The 20410-nt window shown below is 43.0% G+C and overlaps 1 protein-coding gene across 1 annotated transcript in view; it reads left to right on the forward strand.

The window, feature by feature from the left end:
* PIK3R3 (phosphoinositide-3-kinase regulatory subunit 3) overlaps window positions 1-18466 on the forward strand; it is a 32562-nt gene extending 14096 nt beyond the window's left edge. The window contains exons 2-10 of the mRNA XM_009088684.4: window positions 1558-1669; window positions 3964-4062; window positions 5499-5679; window positions 6415-6540; window positions 7280-7422; window positions 8509-8685; window positions 9147-9221; window positions 9535-9705; window positions 11138-18466. Coding sequence (XP_009086932.1) covers window positions 1558-1669; window positions 3964-4062; window positions 5499-5679; window positions 6415-6540; window positions 7280-7422; window positions 8509-8685; window positions 9147-9221; window positions 9535-9705; window positions 11138-11339 — 1286 coding nt within the window. The 3' untranslated portion in view covers window positions 11340-18466. The remainder of the gene's footprint in view (window positions 1-1557; window positions 1670-3963; window positions 4063-5498; window positions 5680-6414; window positions 6541-7279; window positions 7423-8508; window positions 8686-9146; window positions 9222-9534; window positions 9706-11137) is intronic.
* The last annotated feature ends 1944 nt before the right edge of the window (window positions 18467-20410 follow it).

Here is a 20410-nt window from a genome sequence, read left to right on the forward strand (position 1 = left end):
TCAGATTTAGTTTAGATTGGCTCAATTAAAGCATCTCCTGGTTTGTCAGAGAACAGTGAAGTTACTGTGTTGGATATTCAGCATGAAATGGTATTTGGGACTGCAGTTGGAACTGTTTTCTCTTCTTTAATGTGGGAGGTGTGGCTCGGAGGTGAGCAGCTGGATGGTGCCAAGTAGCACACCTCTCAGTGCTAAGCCATTCCGTGCTGAAGCTGGAGATCAAAATCTTCTTTCTGCTGCCTTTATTTGTGTTCCTGTGTGTACCTGGGGATTGTGCATCTGAAAGATGGCTGTTGTCACTGTGTCAGGCCTGCTCGCTGGTGCTTGTGTAATCTGATGGCGAGGGCACAGGGCTGGGAGCAGATGTTCAGGGTCTGACTTAGAAACGTGCTAGCAGCAAATCAATGTGTGTAGCTGCTTCCTTACTCTGAATAAGAATGTGACCTACTCCTCTGTAAAACACTCATGAAATGCCTAAAAAATACTCTTTTTTGGTGGCAATGTTTATGATGAAGCATCCAGTCTTTGCAAAACAGGGGAGAGCATTCAGGGCACCTTTCCAAAAGAAAATGTATAATACATTTCTGCTCACAGACCAGTCTCTCCCAGTACATGAACGTGCCTGTGGCTGCTGAATTAACTGATTCAGGGCTTACAGTCAGGTTCATGATAAAGTTGTTTGAGCAAAAACTGGCCAAACAGAAACAGCTTTGGTGTGTTGTATGCCCTTACATTGTGTAACCTATTTTGAGAATGGAAGTAAAAGCCTGTTTGCCATGAATTCGGGATAGGGGAATCCTGGGCAGGCGTGCACCAGCCCTGCAGGTGTGCAGTTCTGCCTGTCTATTGGGCATCTGTAGCATCCCCTTTCCTGTGGCAAACACTTCAGCTTGCACTTCAGCAAAGCAGTGCAGGCACTCTAACAGTTACCTATCGTCCCCTGTCCCCTTCCCTTATCACCTCATGTCCTGTAGTACTCAAAGAGTCACAGTTTTAGCTCCAAACAGAAGCCTAAATGACAAACCCAAGGTAAAACATGAACCTTGGGTGTGTGACAGATACAGCCCTGCCCAGCCACCACTGCTCTCTGTCAGTGTTTTTCCCTCTGAAGAGTTCACCTGTTTGCTCTTGTGGGCTGGCTTCAGGGCTTCTGATGCCTGAGCAACTGGAGCTTTTCCATAGTGGTGCCCAATGCTCTCCAGGCTGTGGCTTTCAAACACAATACACCTTTGTCACTTGTTTGGAGCTTTAGGCGGCACCTGCCCTTGTAGTCGTGCCTGCTCCAGTCTTCTTTTAACAAAAACTCACATTTCCTCATACTCCTTACTTTTCCCCTCCCTCAAGCGTTTGATACTAAAAAAATCTCAGATCACAGTGAACAATTGACTTCAGACTTCCTTTAAGATTACAAGTTCCATTTGGTTTGAGAGAGCTTGAAAGCTGAGTTCAAGATGCACATTTTCTCTTTTTTTTTTTTTTTTTCCTGTAATATTTCATTAGCAGTTTAGTGATTATTTTCTCCTGTTTACGTTTTGTTAATCTGTTTTTCTTTTTCAGCTCTTCCTCCAAAGCCCCCCAAACCAATGACTCCAGTCAATACAAATGGAATAAAGGACAATTCCAGTTTCTGTCTGCAGGAAGCAGAGTGGTACTGGGGGGACATCTCAAGGTAAGCAATATTGCTAGAACATATTAATTAAAAGGTATTAATATATACTGTTAAAAGTAGGATGAGCCTGCTAGAATTCAAGACAAAAAGAGCATGCCTATTTCAGGCAGCATTTTACTGGAAGGGAATGCTTTAGGACCATGCTTGACAAAGCATTTAAGTGAAAGTATTCAGCTGGATTCAGGATATTTAAGCTGTTGCTCTTCTGGTGCAGATATTGCCAGTCTTGGTGACAGTAATTTTTGAGTTTCTAAATTTGCCAACATGTACAGTCTTTAAAAAGAAGATAAATGCTTCTGAATCTGATATTTAGTGAAGTGTTGTAAACATGCAATCCTGGAATGCATGCAGTTCAGCAAGATTTCAGTATAAAAATAATACTTCAGGATAAAAGGATTTGCATTCTTAGTTTGTTTAAAATTTCACCTTTATCAATTTCTATTACATGGTGATATGAAAAATAGCTCTTACAAATGCTAACCATCATCCAGCTATACTGAGCTATTGATGATAGAGACACATACCAAACAAATTAAGTTTTGCCTCTGAAGAAAACCCTTTTTTATGCACTTGAGAAAATAGATTGCTTGGGCTAGGTACAGAAAATGAAAGACCTGTTTTTATATACTTAATTGCATAAAAGAACTGAAATGTTCAGTCATCTCTTACCCTCTTAAGGCACTTCTGAAGAGTCTAGAATTTGGAGCTGTAAGAGGACAGGCAACTGTGCTGGGAGTGTGATCAGGAATTGCTCAAAGTTGTGCACATAGTATTTTGAAGCACTTTGGCAGATAGAGGCATGCAGAGTGTGTTTGCCACATGAGCTCACTGACGTTCTGAGAAGGGAAATAAAGTTTTCATATCTTTATTGTACCACCCTTATCTTTTTATAAAGCAAGCCTCATAGATCTTGCTTTTGAAGGGCCTTGGCAGAGATATTTTTCTGTTAATTTTAAGCTGAAGCAGAGTGGCAAAACCTGATCACAGTTTGTTTAAAACTGCTCAATACTGGTATCAGTTTATTGACTGTGGATTTGTCCCTCAATTACCAGTGCCCATGATGGCAGGAGCTAATGCACTGCAAATCGCATTGGAGTGGCTTTATTAGATTTAAACTTGATACACGCTTATGTAAAGATGGAATTGTTTATGACCCTGGTTTGGCAGCCAGCAGGTACAGGCTGCATCAGGCTAGCAGGGCAGGAGCAATGTTCTTCAGTCAAGAGCTTGTGCTGAAAATTCTGTCATGAGCTCCAGGGTGCAGCTTGCAGGCCCAAACCTGTAGGTTGCTATCTGTCCATTCAAAAAAGTTAACTGGCTCCAATCTGTGGTCCTAGAGGAATAAATGGATATGAGCATGTGATACTCAGTAGGAGTCAGTTTTACTAACAAAATAGTTTTCAGGTAGCTAAATCAAAGCTAAGGCTATTCTTTTGTTATTCTTTTGAATACTTTTGTTCCTTAGTATTTGAACAAAAAAAAAAAAAAAACAACAAAAACTGCTGTTGATTTTTCTTTGTAAGATTCAGCTAGGCTTCCTACAACACCTAAAAAATGTTAAGGCTACTTGAGAAACTGAAGTTTCCAAATGATTGTATTAAAAAGTGCTTAGGGCTTCCAAAACCTTTGAGGGAGCTGTTATAAAGTAAGACACATAATCTGGGTGAAGTGCTCATAAGCAAGATGCATATCTCTTCAGCTGAAACAATTTTCTTAATGCCTACAGGTACTCACTTTCACTAAAAGATTTCTTGGTTTAGCTTAAAGCTCTGGACTGACTATCCTTCTGCCTTAGTTGTAAATAAGGAAAAGTTGCAGCTAGCAAGGTTGTAGTGGTTTAAAAGGGCTGTAAATAAGATCAGAGTTAAGCCAATAATGAGCCTCTTGAGACTAAAACTGTGCTAAACTCTAGGCACCTTTGAGCTGTGATTCTAGAGACCATGTCTTAAGAGGTCAGGACTGGCTTCTCAAAGGGCATCTGTTCCAGTGTGGACTTTAAAACATGAACAGATTAAAGGGAAAGGTTGTGAACTGAGTCACAGCTGTTGAGCCACTGAGCCACTGTTGTTTAAACAGAGACTCCTTCCTAAGTGGCAGCTGACTGCAGCTACTTTTCTTTGGTACAGCTCCACAAGCTGAGACTTGTTTTAGGTGGCCTAAAAAATTGGAGAGCCTGAGCATGACAGAAGATTGAACTCTGCAGACATTGGTGTTGCTGGGTCAGATGTTTCACCTGTGGCAAAGGTGGTCATGTCCTTAGCACTTCTAATTTTGCCTCCCTTTCCATTCTCCAGGGAAGAAGTCAATGACAAATTACGAGACATGCCAGATGGAACATTCCTGGTGCGCGACGCATCGACCAAGATGCAGGGGGACTACACTCTGACACTGCGGTGAGCACTGAGCACTTGTGGTCCCCTCAGCAAAGCCCTGAGGAGCTGTTGCCATTCCAGTGACAGCCCTGGCTGTGTAAAGCTCATGTGGCTGAAGCTGAGAGATTTTCCCAGTTCTGCACATCCCAGAACAAGCAAATAAAGAGCCAGGTCTGACAGTCGGTTCTGCTCTGTGCATTGAGTGCTGTGCCTCACTAAGAATTACCCTGAGGATCTCTGTGTAGATGAGATGGGACTCAGGGAGGAGAGCTGCTCAGGAGTGCTTCATGGTTTCAGAACTGCTAAGATAAAAGGTGTTTGTAAACCAGACCTTTGATTAATTGGAGAGTGTTGAATACCTCATCAGCGTGCAGCTCAGGAGAACTGAACACAATGTCTTGGTAAAAAGAGTATCTTGTGCTTTCTGATCCAAAGTTTTTGGAATATTGATTTGGAGCCATGTTCTTTTCTTCAAGTCTGCATGTGGCAGGTTTCCCAGAGCTGCCCCAGCCCTGTCTGCTGCAGTTAGGCAGAAATCTCATGTGACTGGCTCTGGTGCCTTGCCCAGCCTGCCCAGCCACTTGCCTCTGACAGGCTCCCAAGGTTGATTGTTAGGGACAGGCAGGTGAGGCACAGAAGCCACAGCCTTTGTAGCACACCCTTGGGAGTTACTGTGATATGGCAGGTACTTGATCCTGCCTTGAAATTCCATTGCCTTAGTGGTAAGTTTGATCCCAAGGGTGTAGTTAAAATTCTGCTTTAACTTCTAAGTTCACAGCCTGTGTGCCAAGGTTTGGCATGATTTGGTTATTTCACTGAATTCTACTGAATTTTTGTCTTTAGGAGGCAAAATTGTAAGTGCAGGAGAAGGACAGAACAGTATCTAAACAGTCTGTTGTTGGGAAAAAAAAGGAAAAAATAAGCACTAAGTTTGAGGAAACCGCTAGAATGTATAAATCTGGATAACTACATTTACAACCATCTTGTAATCCTCAAAGGATTTTGTAAATTCATGTATCCTATATTAGCACTCATAACTCAAAAAGATTCATTAATAATTGTATAAATCTGTATTCTGTTGTATACTATTAGTGACCCTGAATTGCAGGAAATTATGGGTTTGGGTTTTCTTACAGTTCCTTTATTCAGCCTTCAGAATTCTCCTTTTCCCTTGCAAAACTTCTGGCAAAGCTAGGACTTAAATACCATAAGCTGGCTCCAGAATGAACACATAGGAAGAGATTTACTTTGGGCTTTGTTCCTGTTCAAATAATGTGATGATAATTCTGTGTGTATTGACTCTTAAACTACTTAATACTACTGCTGTGTAAAGAATCACTGTGAAGGTGTGCACTGTGGCAGCCACTCGCCCAGGAATTTCACTGGTGTCATCAGCCTTAATGCTGCTGAGGGATGGGAGGGACACAGCAAAACCTCTGAACGACTGTACTTTACAGGAAGGGTGGCAACAACAAACTGATAAAGATCTACCATCGGGATGGCAAGTACGGCTTTTCTGATCCACTGACATTTAATTCCGTTGTGGAACTCATTAACCACTACCGCAATGAGTCCCTTGCTCAGTACAACCCCAAGCTCGATGTGAAGTTGATGTATCCTGTGTCCAGGTACCAGCAGGTAAGAGTTTAATCAGACCCCAATGGCTTTTAGTGCAGACCAGGAAAAAATTGCAGATGTGGATAATATTTTTTATTGGTGGTTTATTTTTGTGTGTGCTTTTACTTGTTTTGGTTGGTTGGTTTTTTTGAAAACAGGATTTTTTTTTCCCAAAAATTTCATATTTGGCCTCACTTGCATCTTCCAAATTGTCTAACCATCTAAGCTGCTACATTTTATCAGATTTCCAGTCTCCATCTGAGCCCAACAGAGAATTTAAACCCTGACAGGCAGCAGAGTTGAACCTCTGAGAAACTTTTTAATTTCTCCTTGGACCCTTGTGAGTCCACTAAGCGCTGCTGTAGCCAGTGCTACCCATATGAGCTGTACAGCTGCTCACTCTGTGAAAAGTAAAAAAAAAACCAAACTCTGATTTTTAACCAAAGATTCTAAGCAATTTGCTTCCTTCTTTCTTGAGCTGGGGATAGCAATCCCGAAAGTAAGGTGTGGTGAGGTTTTGAAAGGTTAGGATTTTGGCACAGCTCTTGGTGTCCCGTAGTTCCAGTTCCTTGTGTCTGTAAACTGTGGAACATGTTTCACAAAGGATGGCAGATTTACATGCAGTGCTTTCTGGAAAGTGGATTATAAAACATGATGCTAATATCTGTAAAATGCAAATATGCATAAGTGGACAAATGAATACTCTTAAGGAAAAGCTGCTTTGCTTGAAGACTTAACAGCTCTTTGTATGTGCAGGATCAGTTGGTGAAAGAAGATAATATAGATGCAGTAGGTAAAAAACTTCAAGAATACCATGCTCAGTATCAGGAAAAGAGCAAAGAGTATGACAAATTGTATGAAGAATATACCAGAACATCCCAGGTTGGTACTGCTTTGGCTCTTTGTAGAGTGTGTTTTTTGTTGTTTAAAAAGCAAATAAATTTTTTTTATCCTGTTAAGTCTTATAAAGGCAATATAAGGAAAAAAATCTTAGTAAATTGTGGACTACAGCAAGGAAGTTTCATATTTGATGGAAACAGTGAATATTGCTGTTGCTCATAGTCCTAGAGGTATGGTGTGGGGCAAAAAAGAGGAGCTGAACTTTTTAATATAAAGTAAAAGCTGTGGAGAAGGCCAACACTTAGAAGCTTTACACTGCTGAGTATTTCCAGCTGCCACATGCTGCAGTGAGAGTTGTAGAGGAGTTTGTCCAGGTTTTTTTGTGAAATCATGTGCAAGTCAGTTACCAGATATTATGCATTAAGGAAGTGTGAATACGGTATTTGGACTGCTTCTTGTAAAATAAGATAGTTCATATATGGGGAGGAGGTTTGCTGGCAGTCTTCCTGCAAACTAAGATGGAAAATATGACTAAAATGTTTGAGGGGTTTGCAGCCTAATAGAGAGCATCTTGTAGGGGAGGAGGGTAGACTTACTGGGAGTAAGTCTGCCCAATTCTTTCCTGACCCTACTCAGACATTTGACTGAATTTAAAGCTGATTAATCCTATTTTATCTAAGTTGGGGGAAAAAGTATCATCTTCTCAGTCAGTTTAGGGAAATGAGTCTTGCATTGTTGTCTGTGTTATGACCAAATGATGAAGGACTCTTTTCTCACACAGGAAATTCAGATGAAGAGAACTGCAATCGAAGCATTTAATGAAACAATTAAGATATTTGAGGAGCAGTGCCACTCCCAAGAGCGATACAGCAAAGAATACATCGAGCGATTCCGCAGGGAGGGCAACGACAAAGAAATTGAGCGGTGGGCTCTCAGGTTTTGTTTGCTTACCTGGAAACAGTGGTGTCCACACTGACACTGCCATTACAGCATCATATAAATCATATAAGCCACTTTGTAAGCTCAGTGTTTTCTGAGACCTTCCCTCAAGGTATCTCAGCCTTCAGTAAAGCTCTCTTCTCTCAGAGAATTGCAGAGCTGGGAAATCTCTGGATTATCCTCTCTTAACTTCAGTAAATCAAGATACTGGGATGAGGACCAGGAAAGAACAGGAAATAATGATTTAATTTGCTTATCCCATTTCTATTTGTATTTGCTCAGAATATAATTCAGAGAACTCTGTACTTGCAAACCGTGAAATGTACACAAATCTGGTAAATCTCATTGTCCGTAGTTGGTTTTGGTCTCTTTCAGAGGAGATCACTGCTTCGTAGCTGTCATTTAACAAATTCAGTGAGTGCATTGTTTGAAACTGCCCTTCCAAGAAGGTATTAGCAGAAAAAGCTGGATCTGGGCCTTTGAAGAAAGGCCAGGTATAACACCTCACTTGACATAGTGCTTTCTGAACCACATTAAGGAGGTTTTTGGACCAGAAACAGTTATCTGTAATAATCTCACTATGCACTTGGAGTGCTTCCTTCTGAGTAAAGACAATTAAGAAGCAAAAGATGTAATTTTCCTGAGTCACACAAAACCTGCAAACTAATCTTGAATGAAGAGACAGTCAGCATTACTTCCTCGTAGCTCTTGATAGTAATTGAAGTTTGCATTTGAATTCTTGCTATTGCTGATGCCTATGGTGGGCTCACATAATTGATACAACAAAAACTGAATCTGACAGTGCAGGAGGAATCTGTTCTAGCTTACCTTCCTACAGAGAATTTCTTCCTGCATCTCTGCCAGAAGTAAATATATTAAGGTAAACTGAAGGTTGCAGGCCCTCTGACAAGAGGTCTTTCCTGTCACTCATACAGTAATTTCCATCTAAGGATGAGGTGGTCAAAGGGAGGAATTGCTGTTATGGTATTCTGTGAGACAGCTCTGTAAGTGCTACCAGCAGGTTCAGTCCTTCTGGGCTGGTTTGACCTCTTCTCTCATACCCACGTGCAGGATAATGATGAACTATGAAAAATTAAAATCACGCCTGGGTGAGATCCATGACAGTAAAATGCGCCTGGAACAAGACTTGAAGAAACAAGCTCTGGACAACAGGGAGACTGATAAGAAAATGAACAGCATCAAGCCTGACCTAATTCAGCTCCGCAAAATCAGAGATCAGTATCTTGTGTAAGTAAGCCTGACCCATACCTCAGAATAGTGTCTCTGATGAATCTGATTAATGGCTGTTTCCATCAGGATAATGAGACTTTAATTTTCTTTTCATAACCAAAGTTCTGTATGTTAAGGTGTTACAGTCTGGCAGGGGATGTCTGAGAGCTGGTTGGCCTCTTCATGACTTCATTATTTAAAGAGCCAGCCACAACTAGGTGCACAATCTGTAACTCCTGTAAATAAAGAATTTAAGAAACACTAGTTATAAACAAAACCTGTGGTTACTAATACAACAGATGGTAGTACTTTTTTTCTGGTATGTTGCTTGTACCCACACTTGATTTCACCACCGTTATCCAGCTCCTGATGTCCCTGAGCTGGACACAGACTGTTTCTCCTGTGTCTGAACTTCAGCTTGCTCACTAAGAAAACCCATATATGTGCTCTAATGTATTAATGTTCTCTTCTTCTGGCAGATGGCTCAATCACAAGGGGGTGAGACAGAAGCGAATAAATGACTGGCTGGGGATCAAAAATGAAAATATTGATGAGTAAGTGTCACTATACATATGATTTTATTGAGAAGTGTTCCATTAGGAAGTGTTTTCTCTTGTGGGGTTGGTAACAAAAACTACCAGTTTCTCAATAAAAGACTGGAGTCATGTGATGTCATGTGAGGCAGCAACTCTGCTGAAACATGCAGGATTAAAATTAAGATCTAAGTAGAAGCCTTTAATATATGTTCCTTAGGAGCCCGACCTCCCAATTTGGGCAATTCTGGTATTTCTTTGTATGACTTCTGTGAAAATAACTCTGCTTATTAACTCCTTTACTGATCACTGGTTAACAAATGTATCCTCTCAGCACATACTTTGTGAATGAAGAAGATGAAAACCTGCCACATCATGATGAGAAAACTTGGTTTGTTGGGGATCTCAACCGTGTCCAAGCAGAAGACTTGCTCTGTGGGAAGCCTGACGGAGCATTTTTAATTCGCGAGAGTAGCAAGAAAGGATGTTATGCTTGTTCTGTGGTGTAAGTCTGTTTTCCTTTTTGTTCTAGCTACTCAATTCATAAATCTCTACCAAAGCTCTTTATTTTGGAGAACAAAAGCCAGGCCTAGCTTAGGCCTACCCATTGGAATGTGTTGCATATTTGCAGGAAGACCGGCATGGTAAAAGCTTTGTAACAAAAATGTGCTTTGAATGTGCAATAACTGTAGCCCTGCAGCCTCTGCACTTCCCACAGTTGTTAGTACAAAATTCTGAAGTATCCCAACTTGAAGCTCTGTAGTAAGGGCCTAAGTTAGGGCCTAATTCTCCCATATTCTTCCCTGCTAAGGGACGCATGGGAAGAATTAAAGCAGAGCTGTAAAGGTGTGGCATCCTCCATTCTTATTTTCAGATATGCCCAACTCTAGATCTTTTTCTTGTATGTGTAAGGTAATGGTGATGCTCCAGAGGATTATTTCTGAGCAGTAGCTTTGATGACATTCACACAGCCCTGCATTGATTTCTTGTATTTCACTTCATTTTATGCTGGTGTAATGAAGGTCAGAAATACTCCAACTCCATTATCTAAAAATCCTTCAAGCTTGTCCTGGAGTCCAAAATGGCTTTCACTGATTTATTTCACATGAGGTTAATTGCTTCTGAGCACAAATCTGAGAAATGAATATATGAAGGTTTAGCACCTCAAGGTAACTGAAGACTGTAGTATCTGCCGTGTTCTGTGTTCCGTTCATTGTGGTCACTCAAGTGTTGGGTTCATCAGATGTTTTTGTTTGGTTGGGATCCTGCTACAGGCTCAAAAAGGGGTGGCACAAAGTAACCTGTTCCTACAGGTGACTGGGATTGTAACAGGCTCCAGTACAGGGATTACATAATATCTGATCTTTCTGGCAGATAAATGTTTCTAGCTGCTTTGGAATTGCTGTGCTCCAGTGGCTGCTTTGCCAAGTTAGAGACTCGGTCACTGTGGCTTCAGATAATGAATCAGCTTGAACCTGTCCCGTGTTTAACATTAAAAAATGCACATGGAAGGTTAGCCCCTGTGTTTCATGGAATACTTTGCAGGTCCTGATAATTTGTGGGTTTTGGTTTCTTTGCTTAGTGGAAAGGTTTCTAGGTGAGTTGAGCACAAAAAAAAGCAATGACTTCGGGTGCTTATCTTCCTGGTTCAGTTATTGACTTTTTCCCAAGGACCATTTGGACAACAATGCAGTAGGGAATTGTACTGCTGGGATGGAAGAGCCCTCTTATGTGGATTATTATGCAAGAGTGTTTAATCACATGCCCCGAAGCCAAGTTTCTTCGCAGACTATATTAATCTCCTCCACTGACATCTACTGGGTCTTCCATTATGTAACCCAGTGACTGGCGGAGATGCTGCATTAGTTAATTGTTAATAGACTGTCACTTTGGGTTTGTCCTTTTATGTTAAACTCTCCTCTTTCCTTTCCTTGCAGAGCTGATGGAGAGGTGAAACACTGTGTGATCTACAGCACTCCAAGAGGTTATGGGTTTGCAGAACCGTACAACCTGTACAGCACACTTAAGGATTTGGTTCTTCATTACCAGCAGACATCCCTTGTCCAACACAATGATTCCCTAAATGTCAGGCTTGCCTATCCTGTCTACGCACAGATGCCCCCCTCTCTCTGCAGGTAAATTTTGGGGAGGAGGAAAGCGTTGGCTTATCTTGGATTCTTTTCTACGATTTTTATTAGAACTCAGAGGGCATTCTTTCTCCTTAGACTGCTTGTTTTGCACAAGAAGTGATTCTGTGAATGTGAATCAAAAAGAGGCCTAGCAGCAACAAGATGACAACTTGGGTGTAGGTGTCCTGGTGCTACCTTAAAAGCTCAGCTGTGCTTTTACACCGATACTTTTGTTTCCTTATGAGGGGAATAAACTCAACGCAACGCATATGAAAATACTGGAAGCAGAGCATCATTTTATGGAGATGATTTTTTGCCAGGCACCTTCAGTGGAACTTCTAATTGGATTTTGTTTTCTCTTGTTCTAGTAGACACAATTTGAAGCCTCTACCCGAGGCACTGGTAATGTCTTTCAGTCTTAAACTCCCAACAAACTAGGGGGAAACTCTGCCACAGCAATTCTTCTCTGCTAATTTTAGCAGCTTCACTGCGATTCAGCCGGACTTCCAAAAGAGGGCTTGTCTTGAGGTAGCGTGGAATTTGGTGAGAGAAGACCAAAGGAATTATGGGAAAGCTTCAGGTTTTTATTTAAATGGAAAAATGCTTGTAAAAGGAAAGTTGCTTTATTTTTTTGCCAACAGTAACGAAGTTTTGGTTTCAATGGCACTACAGGTCTTCGCTTAAAGGAAACATAACCAAACTGAACATGCCAAAACTTTGTTCGTTGCTAGATCGAGCACTTACAGGGGAGGTTGCATTAGCATCCGCACATACTTTCTGCACCAAAACTTGAAACAAATAAAAGGAAAAGCTAAACATTGTCTGGCTTCAAAACACTAAATTTGTCTGATTTGATGTAATTGCTCACTCTCCTCTTTCTTCACTCCCTCTCCCTCCTGTTCCTCAGCTTGGGATTCTGTTTCCAGAGTTTTAATGATACTGTGCTTCAGAATGTAAACCAGAATGAAGCTTGCACTGACCTGCTGCAGGTCTCTTGCTGAACAGTGACAGACTCTTGTGACACTTGATTTTGGTACAGAAGAGGTCGATGTAATCAAATGCTCCTGGATGGCTTATTGTACCCAATTCTTTGGTGGGGTATAATTATTCTCAGTTGTAAGAAGTGAGCATGTTAATCCTAAATCTCCTCTGATTTGTTCTTTGCGAGCTGGGTTCTGAACTCTCACACCACTGCAGCCAAGCAAGATTTTACTCTGGTATAATCAAAATTCCCTTGTAGTTATTTTAGACATGATGCAAAACACAGGTAGGGATGAGAGCCATACTCCTCAGTTACTGGATGTCTGGTACCATCCTTTGGCAAGGGCTGCTGTCAAATACTGGAGCGGGTAGTCCTGGGCTTCATCAACTACAGCAATCATCAAATAAATCCCCTCCCTGGAAAGTGTACAAAGCAGCTTATTTCCATTCCTTAAGCTTCTAAAATGAAAAAGAGCTAAGTTTGGCAAACTGAACCACTTGGCATCAAAGCACAACTGGCAAAGTAATTGTTCAGCATGCAACCTTGAAAGTTACTTTTGTTCCCATTACTGGAAGCATTTCCCTTGCAATGCACCCATTGTGCAGGACAGGAAGCAGACAGTCATGCAGGTCTGAGAATGCTGGAGACCCGTTTCTGACCCTGGGGCTGATTTCCCGTTCCAATGGCTTTTTTCTGTAATGCCTGGGCAGTAGTGCCAGGCTTGTTGGTGTATATTGTTTACACTAAAAGTATTATTTCACTGAATGTCTTGAATTCGCAAGTAGGGAAGTGACAAGGCTGGAGCACTGACAGCCATTGCAGGAAGGGTAGTCTGGTTGCCTGGCATGCCATGACATTTTTTATTTTGCACTAATGACCCTGACGCATCCCAGATACTTCCTAATTGGCCAGAGTGCAATCTTCAGGCAAGGAATTCTGTAGATGCCACTTTTCTCATTTAAATGATACCCTACAAGGCTTTACCAAATCTCAAAACTCTGTGAGAGAAGAATAAAATTCACATAAGCTGCTATGTCAAAATGAACCACATCTGTTTGTGTGTCCCTTCTACTTCCCCAGGAAAAAAGGAAGAATGAGACATAGCCTTTGCTGTTAGTGGAAATCTTGAATGGTTTCCTCAGTGGTCTGTGGACATGGAATTTTTTCTTGGCTAATTTGCAGTTCTAATCTGGTAGCTGTACCTCTGCCATTCTCACACCTCTCAGGCATCCAGCATTCCCTTGATGCTGGGCTGAGGCCAAATGCTCAATGAAAGAAATCAGTTCAAAGGCACAAATGATAGCCAGGTGCCTCATGCCAGTTGAAGAACCTGTGTGAGAGGAGTGTCTGATTTTTCCCTGCCCTTGTGATCTCTCTGTACTCTCTTAGTGTTACCATTTGAGGCTGATGAAATCCATATTTCTTATCCCTGCTTTTGTAACAGAGGTAACCTGGCCAAAGCGTTTCACATCTGCCCCAATTTCAGGTCTGCCCCAATTTCAGGTAGAGCTCAGATTTGTTTTAAACAGGCACAGGTCTACTTCCAGGCTCGTAAATCCTGGCACACCCTCGCAGTCCTGACAGCAGCAGGATAGCAGAGCAGGGCTGTCTGAAGTCTCCCTGTAGTGGAATCTGATTGATCCTGTGAGGTCTGGTCCAGGCTCCAGCCCTGGCTCTGCCAAGGTAAATACAGTGTAATTCCATTAGCATCTGTGAAGGTAGCTTGGCTTTATCGTGGTGTGAGTGAGTTGGGACTCTTGGCCCTTTGCTCCCCAAGCTCTTTTTGCTGATCACAGGTGATGTATTTGCTGTGAATGATGGAGCCAGGGCCAATAAGCCATCCCGAAGTGTTCTTTGAAGTTCTGTTTTGCCCAGATTTTCAGAGCAGGGCTATGGGCAGGCCAAGCATGCATTCCTTGTACTGGCTCCATTATTCTGAGCAGTCTCCTGAGGCTGTTGTGCCACTGTCTCTCCCTGTGTGTGGTCTAGGCACCTGAAGTCCCAGCTGCTGCCACAGTTCCCCATTGACTCTCATGTGCTATTGCACAGATTCTGTCTGCAACTATTTTGCACTCACAGAGAAAATGAAAATTGTTATAAAACCAACTGACACGTGTAGCTGGTGTGATCTATGGGGCAAGGGCTTGGTCCTGCACCTCTCATCGTGCTTGGCCTAATTCTGTTTGCTCAGTAGCATTAGAGAGAACCCACAGCTTCCAGGAGCTGCTCTACACTTGCATGACTGAGAAATCAGAAACGGGCCTGTGAGGTGCAGGATTACACCCCAGGATGAAAAGCAGCTGTTAAGCCTGAAACAAATACAGGAAATGTGAACAAAGAGGCAAAATAAAGAAACTCAAGTTCTTTTTAAAGAGTAAGATGTGAGAAGGTTTTAATTTTAAGAGTCAGAACATCAGGAGGAAAGGGGGAAGTAGCCTCACTGTCGTAGCAGCCATCTGGTACCAAGCTGCAGTTAAAGGAACATTGATCTCACTGACCCATTTGTATTAAATATATATGTAGAGTTGAAGAAATAACTTTTGCACAGTGTTAAAATGGGGGAGGGGGGAGGCGATGCTGAAACTCAAATATGCACAGTTTCTTCTAATCTGTTTTGAAGTATATTTGCAGGGAATTAGGGGTGTTTCAGTATTTTGTATTGGTATGGATGGAAATCAGGTCTGCTTCCACAGTTGCCATTGGCCCCACTGTATCAGCCACGAGTGCCATGTTTTTGAAGTTAGTAAGTTATAAATATTTTCCCATTAGTTTGTTTGTTGATTACAAGTAATCTGAGACTGGGAAGAGCCAACCTAGAAACAAGGATATCCCAACAGATGCTTCACTAGTGTGTGAAGCAGTAACGTGCAATTGTCCACCTTCTGATACTGGAGTGCTCTAGTTTTGGGGGTTGTCTTTGGGTTTTTATTTCATTCTCATCAGCAGTGAAGTGAGCTGCTGCTTTGCACCAGTGGTAGTTGCAATCCAGAGTTATATCCAGTATAGCCCTTTGTCTTATGCCAAAAATAAAATGCTCTTTCCACACTCATCTCTCTTGAGGGGGCAGATGTTCAAGAAGTTTTCCGTTTAATGTGATGGGCCTGATTCTTTTTCACTGACACTAGTGTTAGCAAGACTTCTACAACCAAAAGCCATTCCCAGGAAACAACTTGCATTTAATCACAGCTGAATTCTAGTCACAGCAGGGCAAACATCAAAGTTTTTCCCTCGCAAAGCCAGGCAACTGTGATGGGACTGTGGAAATGAATGTTGACACTTAGTGCTGTTTTGGGGAGGACAGGAGAAGGATGAGGGTCTTGGTTGCCCCAAATCCTGGGCTCTCTACAGGCTTAGGTGGCACCATGTCTGTAACTGAACGCTGTGGCTGTTTAAAACAGCAGAATTGCTATAGGAGTGTCACACTTCGAGTTTGGAAAAGCCCCTTATTTGGTACTTGAACAATCTCGCTTCTGTTTTTGAATGTCTGTTTATTTTTTTATCTTTTGTTACACTAACAGGGAATAAAAATCTGAAATGTTAGTGAGTCTTGTATGCTTGCTGCATTGTGCAGACATGAAACAGGTACTGCTTGTGGATCAGGAGGGGTAAGAGACAGACAGGTTCAAAATGCAGTTTTACAAAGCACTCTGATGGGTTTGGGGTTGTTTTGTTTAGGCCATGTTTAAAATCAAGTTTCCTTAAGTATAGTTTCCTTATGGTTGATTTGCAATCTCTGCTTTTGCAATAGCAGAATCAAGATAACATTCCCGAAGAACAAAAATGCTGTGAAGGGAGGGGACCAGGCTCGCTCAAATTCAGCATTCAAAGCAAATAGCTTTAGTGGAGAGGAAGGATCAGCACCCTAAAGCATCCCTCTGGTTGTAGTTTGAAGCAGGAGACAGACCATGAACCAGAAATCTCTGCCTGGAACCATAAAATAAGAGGAGATGCCAGAGCAGACCCTTCTCTTTGGAATAACCAGTTGTAATCTCCTTAAATGCACATGCAGGAGAGGTTTAGGGAATTGGTACAAGTCCTTGAGGAGCTGCTGCCCTTTCTGTACGGGAAGGGAACTTGCTCTGCTGATCCCCGTTTCCCTTGGCACTGGGAGAAGGGAAGGACCAGCCCAAAGAAGCACTGGCCTGTTCCTCGGGAGGCTGGGCCAGTTCAGCCCTGCGTGAGCAGCAGCTTTGGAAGGGGTTACGTGAAGTTTGGCCAACATTTTTGTGAATCTTGCATTCTGTGGGCAGAAATACTTTCCACCAAATGAGGGGGGGGGGAAAAAAATCTCTCTTGAAATCTTTTCAGTTCCTTCCTGTTTGTTCAAAGGGGCAGATTGGGAGCTTTAGCTTGTTAACTGTTTAGATGATGACAGTGCTTGAAGTGCTGGTCTTTGGGGCTGGCTCCATACAATTAATGCAGAATTTGCATTTTTTAAATTGCTATTGGCATAGACTCACCTTATTTTATGACAAGACTCGCCATTTGTTCTAAAGTTTGCCTTAAAAAATGTAATATGAGCTTCAGAGGCAAGGAAAAAAGAAGTGAGACAGGCCCTTTTTGGTAGAAAAAACCCCACTTCGTTGATCAACCCGTATTAGACAAAGCAGCTTTAATTTGATGTCCCCTCCACCACCTTCCCTTGGGGTTGCTTCTGTGAGATTGGCATTGGCAAATGAGGGGAGGGACATTCCCCCTGTGTCCAGCAGTGCCGCTGCCATGCACTCTCCAAGTGCTTGTAGCAAGAGGCTCGGGATCGTTTGGAGAAAGTTCCTGCATCCAAAGGCAAAGGAAAAGGTCTCTAAGGGTGACTGTCACCCCCCAGCAGGGCCTTGTAGGATGCTGGGGCCAGCCCCAGGTCTCTGCTGGCTGCAGTGGGGGGCTCACTTTCAGTCAGCTGGGTCGGGGTTTGAATCTGTTTTGTTTTCGTGAGTGACTTCTACATCCAGCAAAGATCTGTTTGATGAAAACCTGTTAATTTTGTATATCTGGCTGTTTATTGCACCATGGGATTGTAATGGTCTGCATCATCCGTGTGTGTGTGCGCGTGCGTGTGTGTGTATATGTACTGTATGTATATAGATATATGTAAAATATATTCACGTACACATTTATATGCATTAGCTGTAAGTGGCACTGCCCCTTAAAAATAAAACAAAACTCACTGTTAGCACATTCTGCCACGTGTTTAGGCAGAATTGGGTTGGTTTTTTGTCAAACGAAAAGGAGTTTATTGTATTCATCTTGCATATGTGCTTCTGAAATGCTGAACTCTGGATTTCCTCGGGGGGGGTTGCTACTATATTTGTAAACAGAGTTGATTTGGGGTGTTATTTACTCTGGGACAAAGCATTCAATGGTGTCCCAAGCAAAGGCTTAGCAAAAGAAACCCCTCTTGCTCTCCTGTGAGATGCAGTGATTGTTTGCACGTTCCAGTGGCCCCTCAGTGCCCCCTGTCCAGAGCTGATGTGCAATGGGTGGTGTTGGTGCGTGTCCCTTTGTGAGTGGACTCTTTGTACAAGGTGTGGTTCAATGTAAAGCATGAGTGGGTGTTTGATCTTGTGTCGAGGGCTGAAATAACAGCACACTCCTTTGTACAACCTTTGCATCAATGTTTCCGCTTTTCTTTGACTTCTTTTTTCTTTAAGGGAAACTGCATCTGTTAAGAACCTGCTTCTCCAGAAGCTATTGAATTATTTTGTTTTCCAGATGAATTCCAGCATGTAACTTTGGTACTCTTGTTTGTTATTTGTGTAAAATCTGTTCTTCTGTCATTTATGGTGTAGTCGGGGAGGGGGGTGGGGGGAAGAAAAGAAATAAAAAAGGAATTCATGTAGTTTAACTTTTAAAGAAAAGAAACAAACTGCTTCATAAGGAAACCAAGTGTATGTTAGTGTTTTCTGACAAGTCATCCTGTAGTTTCTAGCTCAGTAATGCAACACTGTACTTGTCACCGGGTGTGTTACAATTTTGCTGTACTTTCTTTTACTAGATGGTTGGGCTTTTAAATCCCAGACACTAAGCATCCTGGGCCTACTTGCTCTAGATCAAAAAAAAAACGCAATAAAAAAAAATTGCAATAAAGCACATTGACATGTAATGTTTTAGAAGGATGTACTGACAGCTGTTTCTAATAAATTCCGAACTGCAGCGTGGTTGGGCTGCCTTGGTGTAGCTGTGTCTGTCCCCCAGCCGAGGCCATGGGCATCATCTTGAACAGAAGCTTTAAAAAAAAAAAGACTTGCAGAGGTCTGATTTCCTCTAGGCTGGAGAGCAAGCCCCTCCTGGGGCTGGGAGGAGGGAGGAATACACGTAGCACACGCGCGCTCCTTAATGCAGCCTTCCCCGCGCTCCTTTCACAGCATCTTCTGAGGGAGCAGGAGCCATCAGCAGTGCTCCTGCATGGCTCACTGCTTCCTCTGCCAGCAGGGAAAACCACCTTTGGTGATGCCACTCTTGCTGCTGGGGGGAGAGGAGGGCATGCACCACTTGAGCAGACTTAGGAAAGACATGGCTCAGCTGCATCCACTCACCTAGATTTTGCAGGACATTGGGAAATCACTGTTTGCTTTCCCAATTCCTTCATGAGCACCAAGCATTCGAACCACTGAAAAATCAGTGAGTTTGGGGGTGGTGTTGCTGATCCTCTTTCATTACAAACACAGATGATGGCAAGAAGGGCAGACCTGGGGGGATGTATTGCCCCTTAAACTTGGCAGTCAGATGGGCTGCCACCCGAGCATCCTCAGAAATTTAGGGCCAGTGGCTGTGGCTGTGTGTGGCTCGGTGTTTTTGCAGCCCCATGAGTCGACTTTTTTGCAGACTAAGAAGCAACATTTTTCCAACCTCCTGAGTCAACCATATTTTTTTAAATGCTGCATCAGCATTTTTCACAGGGACATGTAAGCCTTTTCAGCTGCTGAGTCAGCATTCCCTCCATCACCCACACCAGAGGCCCCTCCACCAGCATGCAAGGAGCACCCAGCTGGGCAGAAAAGCCCCTGATCATGGGGCAGGGGAGCTGGGAGCACCCAAATGCTGGGTTGATGGGCTCACTCAGTCATCTGTCATTATACCCAGCAAGGAGCTCACCCCATGTTGCAGCACCTCAAGGTGCTCCCCGCTGTCCTGCCCACAGCACTGGAAGGATGCAGCCCCTTAGAAACATCACCTGGAACAGCAGGAGCCACGTGGTACCCAAGGGATGAGCCATGGGCTCTGTGGGCCAGTGTTCATTGCATTGGCACCCCCAGGAAAGAGGAGAGCAATGGGGAAACAGCAAGGAACTGAGAGGACTCTGTAAGGTGCTCCAGGGGCCTGGCTCTTTTTTATTATTATTTCATTTATTTCTTTTTAATAAGGGCTAATGAGGTAGAATTGCAGGAAAGATGTAAGTCACTAATTGGCGAATGGTTTTTCAGGGCTTTGCCAGGCTGCTCGTTGTGTTATGAAAACATCACAGCCAGAGCCGGCGTAGGAAATTTCCAAGCGGCCGTGCTGACTGGATGGAAAGAAAAACACCTCCCAGCTCAGATGTCTTCTCAGAGAAAGGGCAGATCCCGAGGATTTTTCCATCCTCAGCAGTTCCACAGAGCTTCCTGCAAGTCCCCTGGGTTTCCCCCCCCCTCACACACAGGACCCGTCCCAGGGGCAGGCAGTGGCTTGGCACCTGCAGGCGTGGCACCACAGGGCAGGGCTGCAGGATGGATGGACAAAAGTCCCCAGGCTGCTTTCATGGGATTTCTCTTCCCCCCCATCTAGGAACCCACTGTAGTGGGAGATTCATGTGAGGATCTTGCCCATGGGAAAAAAAATCTGTCAGGAAAATCCCAAACACGTCCAAAAGCCCATCCTCCCCCAGCCATAGTGCCTTGATGTAAGGGATCAGGGTTTACTTTGAAACCTGGGGCTTGTTGCAGCAACCAAGCTGCTTCACTTTTCCTCCTTGGTTTCATCTCTCAAAACAGACTTATTTTAGTCTAATAGTTTAGTTTAACAGACACTGTGTTGCTGGGCAGCAGGAGCAACACAACCACAGCCATGGCTCTGAGTACCACAGTCATCAGTAAAGGGCAGGGTGGTGAGTGTGCTGCACAGCA

The sequence above is a fragment of the Serinus canaria genome, chromosome 8, assembly GCF_022539315.1.
Source record: "Serinus canaria isolate serCan28SL12 chromosome 8, serCan2020, whole genome shotgun sequence".
Taxonomy (NCBI): domain Eukaryota; kingdom Metazoa; phylum Chordata; class Aves; order Passeriformes; family Fringillidae; genus Serinus; species Serinus canaria.